This window comes from Bactrocera neohumeralis, unplaced genomic scaffold, assembly GCF_024586455.1.
Source record: "Bactrocera neohumeralis isolate Rockhampton unplaced genomic scaffold, APGP_CSIRO_Bneo_wtdbg2-racon-allhic-juicebox.fasta_v2 cluster09, whole genome shotgun sequence".
NCBI classification, from domain to species: domain Eukaryota; kingdom Metazoa; phylum Arthropoda; class Insecta; order Diptera; family Tephritidae; genus Bactrocera; species Bactrocera neohumeralis.
The window spans coordinates 14670446-14684950 of record NW_026089622.1 but is presented as its reverse complement, the minus strand read 5'-3'; the positions used below and the strand labels follow the sequence as shown (position 1 = coordinate 14684950).

Below are 14505 nucleotides of genomic sequence, written 5' to 3'. Positions count from 1 at the left end.
GATGCATTATGTTATTTGAACTAATCCATATTGCTTACAACAAACATTTGCGCAAATGGAGAACTGACGATCGTACCAAAAAACTGAAGACAGATGAAAAAGCACGTATTCAAGCAGATTTGAAGTCATCCTTGGGAATAAATGTTGATGTAGTGAAGCAGGGACTGGGTACGATAAATGGTGGCAATACCTCACGAAGATTTTTTGAGAATCCTGCTAAAACTGCCGATATTGTTGGCGTTGACGAAAACCTGATACATAGATTTAAAATAATATTAAATACAATCAATAGTCAAGCAGCAATAGATCCTCAAAAATTTGAAATTTATTGCATGAAAACTGCGAGGTTATATGTCAGCCTTTATGAATTTTACTATATGCCAATGACGGTACATAAAGTTTTAATGCATGGAAGTAAAATTGATTCATCCTCTATTTTACCATTGGGCATGCTATCAGAGGAGGCTCAAGAAGCTCGCAATAAAGATTACAAGAAGTATAGGCTCAATCATTCTAGGAAATGCGACAGAATTTCTACAAATCAAGATGTAATGCACTTGCTTTTAGCTTACTTTAGAATTGGACGATGATGTTAAAAAATTACTTGTTGAATAAATAATGAATAATATATGATCAGTTTTGAATATTTATTGGTTATGTTATATGGGAGGTGGGCGTAGTTGTGGGCGGACTTGTTTCATTTTTAGAGAAATAATAATTTTTATTGATTCAAATCCGTTTGACAATTTTTAACAGTCTAGCTGTGATAACAGCGAAAATATTGCAACTTTTGTGATTATATTTATATGGGAGATGGGCGTAATTGTGGGCGGATTTGCTTTATTTTTTCTGGACAAGCTTATATTTACAAAATATTACACTGTAGAAAATTTTGTTACTGTAGGATGATTTTTGATTTTTGTGTTATATGGGAGGTGGGCGTGGTTGTGGGCGGATTTAAAAATTTTTTTTTTTTTTATCTAATTTGGCAATATGAGAGATGTGTGCCAAATTTCAAAGCTCTACCTCGATTCCTTCTATTTTTTGCCGCGGCTTGTATGAAGCGGTACCACTGTGCGGCGTGACCGTTTTAAACCAACGTTCCTTAATAACTGATAGCACAAACAGCCAAAAACGCTACTCCCTTCCTTCCTTTTCCTTCCTTAGGGAGCAAAATGTGTTAAAAGTTGAGCCCGTGGTAAAAACGCAGAAATCATCCATCTTTGTTTGTTTTCATTTGAACAATGTTGCCATTGCTCAATACGCATATATAGTTTTGTACACATCTATGTTTTCAATTACAATTTTTTATAATATAAAATATCAGAACTAAAAACAAACTATTAAAAAATGGTTTATATATTTATAAATACTAGCATTCGACTCTGATTTTGAGTTATTTTAAGAAAATTTCAAACATATTGAAGACAACTTTTATACAGTATATCGAGATTGGCAACCCTGCGTTGTGAGAGAGCAAACAGCTGACACGTTTCTATGGCAAAAATCTAAATGCCGGGGATTCCTACGGCATCCTACGGCAAAGAGGGAAGGGAGTAGCGTTTTTCGCTGTTCACTTACATTGCACTTCCATAAGATAGGTCGTATCAGCTGACACGGGCCACGGGTCTACGTGTTTTGGCTTACAAAATGAATGATCAATGTGGATCGTTACAATGATGGCTGCTGATGGACGCTTCGTTAATTAACAGGTAAGTTACAGTGTTGCCATCTGAACTACATATTATTTGTTCAGTGACAATACAATCGGCTATCATTTGACCTCGAATAATTAAGTCCACCTTTTCATGTTTTCTGCCACTGTAGTGGTATTCTTTGGTCCTTCCGTACTTTTCTATTTTGTCAGCCTCGTAGCTGTCATGGTTTAGTTTGGCGACTACCCTGTACGGTCCTAAATACTTCGGTCGTAATTTCGTAGCCACCCCAAACTGAGTTTTCTTAATCGGTACCAAATCTCCTACGTCGTGTTTACGGCTTTCTTTCCTTTTTTGATTAAATGTCTTAAAGTTCTCTTTTTGTATTTTTTCTATATTTTCATGAGCACTCTTTCCTAATGAATCACGTTCTAAATTCAATTCCGCTATTTCGAGATCTTTTAAAATTTCATGTAAGTCTGGGTAATCTACTACTCGCATGTTCAATCCTGAAAGAATTCTAAAAGGTGATATTTTCGTACTGCGTGGCGCAGTGTTATTTAAAATCTGTTCCACTTTTAAAACGTGGTTGTAGCACTGGGTTGCGTTACTTTGACATTTCTTAGACAGCATAGGAACAACGGTCTTGTGAACGCGTAATGCCTGTCCGTTACCCCGCGGAACACCAGTTGCAATCAACAGGTGTTGTATGCCCTCCTTCGTGCAGTACTCGTTAAGGCTTGACGTAAAAGCCGCTCCTCTCTCCGTTACAATCCGTTTCGGGTTTGCCGAAAACTGAGGATTGTTTCTCTAATTTATTGATTACCTCTTCCACCACGGTTGATTTCGTTGGGTACAACCAAACGAATTTCGAAAATGCGTCTATTATGACTAAAATATGATTATACTTTTTCCGTGCTTCAGTTAATGGACCCACATGGTCAATCTGGTAAGTACCTAATGGTTCACAAGTTTTGTCGATTGGCGTCAACAAGCCCTCTTTCTTACCCCTTTTCGCATCTATTACTATGCACTCTACACACGAAGTTACTACGTTTTGTTATTTTTTGCTCAAGTTTGGTATATAATATATTCTCTCTACTAGCTCCTGTGTTCTTTTTGCTGCAAAATGACCCTGAGCTATGTGCTCATTTTATAATTTCTTCTTTCATACTGGATGTTACTACCAACAATTCCTTTATAGAGTCGTTGTAAAGTAAGTAATTTCTTAAAAAAAATTAGTATGATTCTACTTCCACAATTTTCCGCACTGCTCTTATCCAGTCATCCTGCATTTGCGCCTCTCTTATCCTGAACTTTATCGAGTCTTCTACTAATGAACAGTATGCACGACTAAAAGCATCTACGTGTCTCATGCGAGTTTCTGACCTATGTTCAACCACATAATTATATTCTTGTAGGTACATTGCCCACCTCATGATCCTTCTTGTTTCTTGACTGTCATAGCGAAAGCGTTACAATCGCTAACTATTTTAAACTGAATATCTCTTAAGTATATACGCCATCTCTGTTATGCTTTTATAGTTGCAAGAACCTGAAGTTCAAAAGCACTATATTTTTCTTCCGCCCTTGTTACATATTGTCTTCTGAATCTCTTTGTAGTAAGACTGCGCCGTAACCAAATTTTGACGCATCAACATGCACCTCTGTTTCCGCATATGGATTGAAAAGTTTCAGTGCTGGCGCATTCACTAACGCACGCTTCAGATCTTGAATGGCTAAGAGCTGTTCTTTGCTCAACCCAAACTTTTTGTCCTGACGAAGCATATCTGTTAGCGGCTTCGCATTAACTGCATAATTTTGGATGAAACGCCTGAAATATGAAATTAAACCTAAAAATCGTTGTAATTCTTTCTTGCTAGTTGGTATTGGAAATGCACTGGGTCCATTTGTCTTCTCTTCTGAAGGCAAAATTATCCTGTTCTCAACAATGAACCCCAAAAAATTAATATTTCTCTTAAGAATTTGCCATTTCTCCCATCTAATGTGCAAACCATTTTCACTTGCATGTCTTAATTCCTTTTCCAATTTTTCTCGACTCTCTTCGATCTCATCCTTGGCAGTAATGACGATATCGTCCATGTATCGGGTGATTTTTTAAGAGCTTGATAACTTTTTTTAAAAAAAAAAAACGCATAAAATTTGCAAAATCTCATCGGTTTTTTATTTGAAACGTTAGATTGGTTCATGACATTTACTTTTTGAAGATAATTTCATTTAAATGTTGACCGCGGCTGCGTCTTAGGTGGTCCATTCGGAAAGTCCAATTTTGGGCAACTTTTTCGAGCATTTCGGCCGGAATAGCCCGAATTTCTTCGGAAATGTTGTCTTCCAAAGCTGGAATAGTTGCTGGCTTATTTCTGTAGACTTTAGACTTGACGTAGCCCCACAAAAAATAGTCTAAAGGCGTTAAATCGCATGATCTTGGTGGCCAACTTACGGGTCCATTTCTTGAGATGAATTGTTCTCCGAAGTTTTCCCTCAAAATGGCCATAGAATCGCGAGCTGTGTGGCATGTAGCGCCATCTTGTTGAAACCACATGTCAACCAAGTTCAGTTCTTCCATTTTTGGCAACAAAAGTTTGTTAGCATCGAACGATAGCGATCGCCATTCACCGTAACGTTGCGTCCAACAGCATCTTTGAAAAAATACGGTCCAATGATTCCACCAGCGTACAAACCACACCAAACAGTGCATTTTTCGGGATGCATGGGCAGTTGGCCACCAAGATCATGCGATTTAACGCCTTTAGACTATTTTTTGTGGGGCTACGTCAAGTCTAAAGTCTACAGAAATAAGCCAGCAACTATTCCAGCTTTGGAAAACAACATTTCCGAAGAAATTCGGGCTATTCCGGCCGAAATGCTCGAAAAAGTTGCCCAAAATTGGACTTTCCGAATGGACCACCTAAGACGCAGCCGCGGTCAACATTTAAATGAAATTATCTTCAAAAAGTAAATGTCATGAACCAATCTAACGTTTCAAATAAAGAACCGATGAGATTTTGCAAATTTTATGCGTTTTTTTTTTAAAAAAAGTTATCAAGCTCTTAAAAAATCACCCGATATATTATGACTGTTCCATCCGCATGTTCTGGGATATTGCTCGTATGTATCGACAAAATACCGCCGGCGAATTATTAATACCAAATGGCACAAAACAAAACTCATATTGGCCGTTCTGAGTTACTAAAGACGTGTATTTTCGAGACCTTGGTTCTATTGGCACATGATAGAATCCGTTCTTCAAGGCCAATGTGGTGAAGGCCCTTGCACCCTGTAATCTGTCTAACGCTTCGTCCACCACTGTCATTGCAAAATTGTATCTGATTTAGTTTTCCCTCTACCCTCTTTAAGCATACGCGCTACCTCCTCATCAATACATCTTTGATCCGCCTGCGACACTCTACGTGGCCGCTGAAATATCGGTTTCTCATCCTTTAATAACAATTTCATCTGTCCACCACACGCACCCCCAGAAATCTCCCCGATCCCTGCGTGCTTCGCTGCCTCCTCAGCAGTCCTCACAGGTTTCCTGAACTCAACACTACCTTCTCTATAAACTAACTCAACATCGTGAAGTACATCGTTTCCGATCATGGCTGCATACGGAATATCACTTTCCGTAACCACATGAAATGTTACATTTAATGACAACCCTTCTATTGAAATATCGGCCATAAAGCTGCCTAATGTCGTAAGCACGACTTTACCTACACCGAACGATTTTTGTTTTTCTCCAATTAGCTTTATATCTCCTTACATCACTAAGGTATCATACCTCATGATACACACGATTCTGTATCCATTAGTGTACTGAAGGTAAAACCATTGATAGTTGCATCAACGAAGATCATTCCGCCTTTACTGGTAGACGTTTCTACTTTGTTATCAATTGTATTTACCCGTTCACTTTTTATCGTCGAATCCCTCTACTCCTTACACTGCTGAGTATAATGCCCCTTCTGTTTGCACTTAAAGCAAAGGACATTACTAGACCTAGCCTCCGGACAGGCTCTAGCTATATGACCTTCCTTGTCACACTTAAAACACTTCTTTTTCATCGATTCTTTACTCTCTGTAGTGAACCGTTCCATGTATCCTTTGCCTACTGTAGTTTGTACTCTTCTAACTTTCTCTTATATGCGAATTTGTTCCTTCAATTTGTCCACCGCTTTGGCTTAATATAACATACTCTTATTTGCCTTAACGTCTAGTATGCCATCCACGAAATACTCAACTAGGCTTCTTTCATCTAAGAAGATTTGCTTAACCAATTCTAAAATAGTCTAAAGGTATTCATGAAAACTTTCTTTTGACCGTTTACGCCGGTTTCTTAATGCTGGATGCACTTCAGACGCAAATAATTTTTCCCCAAACTCATTGATAAAAGAACTCTTTAAACTAGCCCAATCTCTTACTCCTACGAATCCACGTACAAACAATTTCGCTGATCCCTTAAGTAGTTGTTTCACGTAGACAAATCCTTCTAAATTATTCCAACCGACCGTGTTAGCCATATCATCAAATTCCTCAACCCAGTGACGAACAACGCAAGTATCATCACCAAACAAATCTGAAACACTGTCTTTAATGTAGCGCAACGAGAATGGAGGATGGAGTCATATGTAAAAGTTCACGCAAGTGAGGAAAGTTCTCTGATCGCCATACACTTGGGAGTGGCCAGAAACGATTCTTTTACATATGACTCAAGCAGCTCACTACTTCCGGTCTTTGACCAAGTATCCTCTGGGTAGCCTACGAACATCCGTTTGAAGGCGAGCTAAAGTGAGAAGGCAAAACATCTCCTCCGCAGGGTTGTGCGCTGGGTTTGGGACCCGCCATGTAAAAAAAAACACCCCCATTGAAAATTAACAATCAGTCTCGGATGAGAGATCCCCCTTGTGATGACGACCATGGCAAACGAAATAAGGACTACTAGTTATGGCATGCATCTGGAATGTCTTGTCCCTTAATTGGGAAGGTGCCGCTGCCCAGCTGGTTTATGTCCTCGTGAAAATAAAGGCTGACATCACCGCCGTCCAAGAAATGGGATGGACGGGACAAGTAGGTCCTTGTGGCATTTACTACAGTGGCCATATAAAGGAGGGCAAGTTTGATGTGGGATTCGTGGTGGAAGAGAGACTCCGCCGCCGAGTGCTATCATTCACTCCGGTGAATGAACGTCTAGCCACAATCCGCATCAAAGCGAGGTTCTTCAACATATCGCTGATTTGCGCCCACGCCCCGACGGAAGAGAAGGACAATGTGAACAAAGATGCCTTCTATGAGCGCTTGGAGCGCACTTATGAGAGCTGCCCCCGCCACGATGTCAAAACTTTAACGCCAGGGTGGGCAAAGAAGGTATATGTGGCATTACGGTCGGTAAATTCAGCCTCCACGACGAAACATCCCCAAATGGGTTGAGGCTGATCGACTTCGCCGGGACCCTAAATATGGTTATCTGTAGTACTAGATTCCAGCACAAGAAAATACATTAAGCTACCTGTCTGTCTCCGGATCGAAAAGCCACCAACCAGATCAATCATGTTGTGATAGACTGAAGACACGTCTGCTGTGCTCTGAACGTGCGTACGCTCTTTACATCGACTCAGACCACTATCTTGTTGCAGCCACCTCTGTGCAGCAAAAAAACGCACGTCAAAAAACACAAGGAAGGTTCGACGTCGAAAAGCTGCAACCACAACAGACAGCCGAACGATTTTCTACTCGGCTTGCACTCCTGCTCTCTGAGAGCACTCGTCAACAACTCGGTATAAGGAAACTGTGGGACGGCATTTCAAAGTCCTTACGTACAGCTGCAACCGAAACAATTGGTTTTCGGAAAATGCAAAAGAACATATGGTACAACGATGAGCGGCGTGTCGCAGCGGAGAGAAAATAGACTGCCTACCTCGCAACGTTACGATCGACCACAACACCTGCGGGATGGGATAGATACTGAGAGTTGAAGAGGGAAGCGAGACGCATTTGCAGACAGAAGAAGAAAGAGGCCGAAATGCTTGATAAGCTGGCCGACAGGGGTAATGCTCGAAAATTCTACGAAAAAATGCGGCGGCTCACAGAAGATTTCAAGACCGGAGCATACTCTTGTAGAACAACCAAAGGTGATCTCGTCACCGATGCCCAGAGCATACTTAAATTATGGAGAGAACACTTCTCCAGCCTGCTGAATGGCAATAAACGTACGACACCAGGAGAAGGCGAACCCGATTCCCCAATTGATGACGATGGAGCAGATGTTCAATTGCCCGACCACGAAGAAGTTCGAATAGCAATTACCCGCCTGAAGAGGGCCAATGGATTGCCGGACAAGCTATTCAAACACGGCGGCGAAGAACTGATAAGGAGCATGCAGCAGATTCTATGTAATATATGGTCGGACGAAAGCATGCCCAACGATTGGAATTTAAGTGTGCTATGCCCAATCCATAAAAAAGAAGACCCCACAAACTGCGCCAACTACCGTGGGACAAGCCTCCTCAACATCGCGTATAAGGTTCTATCGAGCGTATTGTGTGAAAACTAAAGCCCACCGTCAACAACCTGATTAGACAAATCAATAACCGACCAGATATTCACCATACGCCAAATCTTGGAAAAGACCCATGAAAGGAGAATCGACACACACCACCTCTTCGTCGAATTCAAAGCTGCTTTCGACAGCACGAAAAGGAGCTGCCTTTATGCCACGATGTCGGAATTTGGTTTCCCCGCAAAACTAATACGGCTGTGTAAACGGACGTTGAGTAACACGAAAAGCTCCGTCAGCTCCGAGCCGTTCGATACCAAACGAGGTTTCAGACAAAGTGACTGCCTATCGTGCGAATTCTTCAACCTGCTGCTGGGGAAAATAATTCGAGCTGCAGAACTTAATCGACCAGGTACAATCTTTTATAAGAGTGTTCAGCTGCTGGAGTATGCCGATGATATTGATATCATCGGCCTCAACACACGCGCCGTTAGTTCTGCTTTCTCCAGGCTGGACAAGGAAGCACAGAAATTGGGTCTTGCTGTGAACGAGGGCAAGACGAAATATCTCCTGTCATCAAACAAACAGTCGTCGCACTCGCGGATTGGCTCTCACGTCACTGTTGACAGTCATAACTTTGAAGTCGCAGATAATTTCGTCTATCTTGGAACCAGCGTTAACACCACCAACAATGTGAGCCTAGAAATCCAACGCAGGATAACTCTTGCCAACAGGTGCTATTTCGGACTGAGTAGGCAATTGAGAAGCAAAGTCCTCTCTCGACGAACAAAAACCAAACTCTATAAGTTACTCATAATTGCCGTCCTGCTATATGGTGCAGAGGCCTGGACGATGACAACAACTGATAAGTCGACGTTGCGAGTTTTCGAAAGAAAAGTTCTGCGAAAGATTTATGGTCCTTTGCGCGTTGGCCACGGCGAATATCGCATTCGATGGAACGATGAGCTGTATGAGATATATGACGACATTGACATAGTTCAGCGAATTAAAAGGCATCGGCTACGCTGGCTAGGTAATGTTGTCCGAATGGACGAAAACACTCCAGCTCTGAAAGTATTCGACGCAGTACCCGCCGGGGGAAGCAGAGGAAGAGAAAGACCTCCACTCCGTGTGAAGAACCAAGTGGAGAAGGACCTGGCTTCGCTTGGAATATCCAGTTGGCGCCACGTAGCGAAAAGAAGAAACCACTGGCGCGCTATTGTTAACTCGGCTATAATCGCGTAAGCGGTGTCAACGCCAATAAAAAAGAGAACGAAAATGACGCCCTTTGCGAATTCGATGGAGCAAAATTTACATCAACGTACAACGAATTTTCCGATTCGTTGTCGTACCCCCCTTCATCTTGCTCATCACCGAAAACTAAATGTTGTAGCAAACGCAGTTGCAACTCCTTTTTCCTACCCATAACCCTAGTTATCCTAGTTTTTCTTTTAACGTCTCTTCCGTCATTGCCCTAATGGTTTCAGCATTCATCTTACAAATTTATTTTTTCTGTTAACTCTTATAAAAATTCAAATTAGGGAAACGTTTTTACAAAATTAATTATGATTCTTAGAAGCAAATGTACATTTTGTTTTTGCTTAGAAACTAAAAGTTACACATTCTCTACATTACATCGCAACTGAGTGCAAATAACACACTCTTCTACTCGACTAAGTACAAAATCATTATAACTTGTCTTGACTCCCGTTTCTCTGCTGCCGTTGTTCAGATTTCTTCGTGCGCCGCCTACTGCTACGAAGCTTTGATTTGCGCGTCTTATGCGCCCGTTATACAAATTTCTGGAAACCATGCTGACTGCCAGTTAAAGCGTACTGGGTACAGTCGCGCACTGAGTACGGTTTTTTGCTTTTACGCCGTTATGCAAATTTATCGGGAACTTGGTCCGTGCAATCTTATGCACCGTTTCACAATTTTACTGAAAATGAGTTTACTGCCAGCGATATCGAGCTGGGTACAGTCACTTGTAATTACCAGAAATCACTAACGCACTGTTAAGTTTTTAGGTGCTTTTTACGCGTATTGTTGTACACTTCAGTACTTTGAACTACTTTTACTGACGACTTTGCTGATTGCCAGTTATATCGTAACTTTCTGATGGCTCAAAAATCTCTCTATTTCATTCTTTATCAATGTTTAATTGGTATTATGTGCTCTTACGCCATTGCACATCTCTCTACCAATACACTGTTCTGTGCTAACCCAGAGAACGTCAAGTGTAGAGAAGGTGCAAATCGAAATCTGTATGATGGTTCGATTGCGCGGCTAACAGAGCCGATAGAATTTGTATAAGGAATTCGCCGTGCTCTGGCTATTTAGCAGAATTGAGCACGTGCAGTGGCAGAAATATATGTAAAATGACTGAGAATAAATAAAGAGAATTGCTTTATAGAAAAATATACAAAACTAGCTTACCCGGCGCGCTTTGCTGCGCAGTTCGTAAGTATATTAATAATTTATTCATTTTTTTTTTAAATAAATATTTATCGGCTATTATACTTCATTTAATTCTTTTTCATTATAGACATTTTTGTCATCTTCTTTTTAAACATATTGAATATTCAAATATGCGATAAATTTGCCAAAGCAATTGCCTATTTTCAGATTTTATGAAATATCCACAAACGACAAATCTAAATTTTTATTTATTTGACGTTTGAGTGTAAACAAAAACATAAGAAAAACAAAAACATAAGCATTTGACATGAATGAGTAATGTCACATTATATTGTTACTTGAGCAAAAGTCCACTTATTTAGCAAACAAAAAAACCAGAAATTTCATGGTATATAATTATATTCTGCGATAATAATTACTCTGTATTTGAAAATAATGTGATTTTCCATTCATAAAAGTGTAATAAAACAGTAAGTTAATAGCCAAACAAAAAAGTCAATAACAAATACAGTATAATTCAATATAATAAAAAAAATTTTTCGTTTCCAAAGTATACCATACAAAAATGACGATGAAAAGATTCGATATGAGAAGAACATTCCATTCTGATTATCTTCAGGAAAAAACAGTTGTTGTTCAGTCGATTGATAGCCCATCGTGCGTCACCGTAAAATTCAGACCGGAAGAAAGGGAATACCAGGATGTGGAGCAAATTCTGAATTGCCGATTAGCAAATATCAAGCCAAATAATGGGAAATACTGTTCCCGAGAAGCTATCAAATATTTTGAAGAAATTGCTTTGAACGAATCTTTCACTATGAAAATAATGAAACAAATAGACGAAATCTTTTTCATAAATTTAGACGATTATGAATTAAGGATGAGGATTGACCAAGATATTGTTGATAAAAGATATGCAGTTCATGAGAATGCATTCGTACGATATTATCCATTTACTCCATAAAATTGTTATAACGCTAACATTGAGAAGCGTACATAAATATGAATAATAAGAAAATTGTTATAGCGATTCAATAAAAAATTCAACAAAGTAATACTCTTCAAACATTGAAAGTATTTATTCTTCAGTTTCCTCTTATTTTTACATAAGCGTATATAATAAATTGTAAATCTCAAAAATTCGAGTTCTAATCTAAAACATTTTGATAAACAACGTTCTTAGTTTTACTGTCCGGTGCATGAATGAATAAACGATGTGCAGTACCGACTCTCGAACATGCAACATATAATTGTCCATGTGAAAAACACGATTCTTCCAAATTTACTCCGCATATTTGAAATGTTTGTCCTTTGTTTATAGTCATGGCAAATGATAAACGCACCGGAAATTGCAGACGTTTGAAATCGAATGGCATGTCTGTTGGAATCATTGGAATACGTGGTATAAGCACATTTCGCTTTGCCATTGAGTATAGTTGCTTCAATCAAATTTGGTATTAGCTTCTTTATTGCCAGTCGTGTACCATTACACATTTTTGGAGGATTGATATTCCGTAGTAATATGATTGGTGAACCAACCTTAAAAATGGAATCAATAATATATTTCATTGAACCTCCTTATAGATTTATATTCTGTAATGATTAAAGTAATGAACAAACCTTTAAATTCAAAAGATGTGGCGGTGTACCAGGTGGTTCCAATGAATTCAGAAATTCAATTGGATAATTCACAGCTTCATCTTCATCCATAACGCTGTCAATGGCTTTATAAGTTATGATTTCACCTGGCTATTTTTCTTGAATTTGGAAGTTCATTGCATTGACGTGCATATTCTTCGGTGCCAATATTGAACGTTCTGCTAACCAATCATGGCTTCTGTGATTCTGAATGATATTTGGGAAAACGCATTCGACTAATTCTTCTTTTGTTTGCAAAATTGTACAAAAATTTTCGGGCAAGGTGATCATTCCATTAGTATTGTCGATTTACATTTTTCCATTTTCGATATCCAACAATTGTTCCGAAAACTGATATCAGATGAATCGTCTTATAATAGGACACACATATTGCTATTCCACGTCAATTTTTTCACAAATCTTCGGAGAGCAGAAGATTTCAGGCATGCATTTCTTTCATCGGCAGGAGTTGATCGAGGAAGAAATTGACAATGTTTGTCGAAAATCACCTGATAACAATATCAAGGCACCACCAAACAGCTGTTGATTTCCGCATAAATTGTACACTCATCCCACAGAAACAGCTTGCAAAATTGTTTGATGTACATAGTTTTGTTGATCATTTAATTTGTCAATATTTGATTGCACAAATTCAATCAATTCGTCACAATTGAATTGTTGTTCACGTTGCAATTCTTGATCCATCAAATCATGCATCGGACGATCAGGTGAAATCATAGATAACTGTGGTAATGCTTTATGCGCAATTTTGAGACACATATCTTCAATGATTATTAATGCTTCATTGTACATTTCCAAGGTAATCATCAAATCTGGATTATTTGACGTACGACGCATCCGAATCAAAATATCTTCCGTCATGTAATCTTGATATTTGTTCTATAATTCCAGTGGATTCGACGGCATGCATGTTGATATTATAATCGAGAAAAGCATTCTTATTTGTTGTGGTAAAGATGAAACACATGCATCTTGAAGCGTCGATTCCCAATGTGAATCGTTTTCCAACAAATGCAGTAGGTGACATGCCTCGCGATACGTCTCACATAAATGACCGTCAACTATTTTCAAATATTCGAACGATCTCGGTCCTTGAACGTTCATCAATAGCAATCGCAAATAAAAACATTCCGCGTTGTTGGGATGAATCGTATACATTCTCCCCAAAGCATCTGTTGAATATATACCTGGGTGACCATCAACTGCTGTACCCTGTTTACGTCGTTGGAATTCTTTTGATGATGTATTCCATGTGTAATACTGAGATACATCAGTATATAGCAAACTTCTGGCAAATGTATCGGTTTCACAAAGTCGAAAAAAAGCAGTTAAAGTAGTCGCTAGTGGTTGTGCTGCTCTCTGCTGTATATTTTCAGTAGTAAAATAAACACGTTGACCATTTTCAAGATGCACCGCTAGATGAACAACAACAGGATGTCTTTCGTGCAATGGAAACGCAAATATTCGCCAAATTGCTTCATTGCTGCTAACGTATCGGCCCATTTGATATCGGGTAATTTCATCGTTCCTATTGTCAGCATCAGGTACTTCAAAGACAGCCATATCACTTCCTTTATTCACATACTTGCAAATGTATTTGATTGACTTGACGGAATTACAATACTCAACGTTAATGTGAGACTGAAATATTTTAGACAGAAGTTGTGAATATGGCACAACCCAGCGATTATCGACGATGATTTCTTGATGACGAATGTTCATCATTACTGATTGACCGTTATCTTCAGTAGACCGTCGTCGATACAACGGGTATCCATCATTGCCTGTTATTGTGTCGGAAGTCAATGCTCTGGGATAACGCTTTGAGCTTTTGCCATCAATCATGCATGGTGAATTTATATTTAGTACGCCATATGGGCCATGAATCATATGTTTTGTGACGACTTCAAATAATTCTTGATCAATTGTTTGATCTGGTATCTCGGCTGATATGATATTATCAATTTCATCTGGTGTGATTTTACGAACCAACCATATCAATATACATATGTGTGTGCGGCAATCCTCTCTTTTGCCATTCGATTGAATACATACATATAACACCGCACTTCTCCAAATACGCGCAATTTCACAATTACATCCATCAGCGCTTTTAATTTTTGCCGAAAAACACGTGCATTTATATCGTGACGATTTGTTGTTGATTGACCGTCAAACAAATTATTTTGAATATCGCTCCACTTCGGATTACATGTGAATGTAATAAATAAATCTGGTCGGCCGTATTTTCTCACGTAT

General features: G+C 39.2%; 1 protein-coding gene and 1 long non-coding RNA gene across 5 annotated transcripts in view; both read right to left on the bottom strand.

Annotated features, from left to right (window-relative positions):
* The window catches only part of LOC126764464 (uncharacterized), a 96940-nt gene that overhangs the window by 64232 nt on the left and 18203 nt on the right, over positions 1 to 14505 (bottom strand). The gene's annotated exons all lie outside the window — the stretch shown is intronic.
* On the bottom strand, positions 11643 to 14174 carry LOC126764437 (uncharacterized). The gene is made up of 2 exons (XM_050482121.1): positions 12208 to 14174; positions 11643 to 12126 (listed from the first exon to the last, which is right to left on the bottom strand). Exon 1 carries the CDS (start codon positions 14134 to 14136, stop codon positions 13126 to 13128), a length of 1011 nt encoding a protein of 336 aa, XP_050338078.1. The 5' UTR covers positions 14137 to 14174; the 3' UTR covers positions 11643 to 12126; positions 12208 to 13125.

Bases quoted from the DNA above. Each gene is read 5' to 3' on its own strand.
- LOC126764437 (XM_050482121.1), bottom strand. From the start codon at position 14,136: ATGATTCATGGCCCATATGGCGTACTAAATATAAATTCACCATGCATG.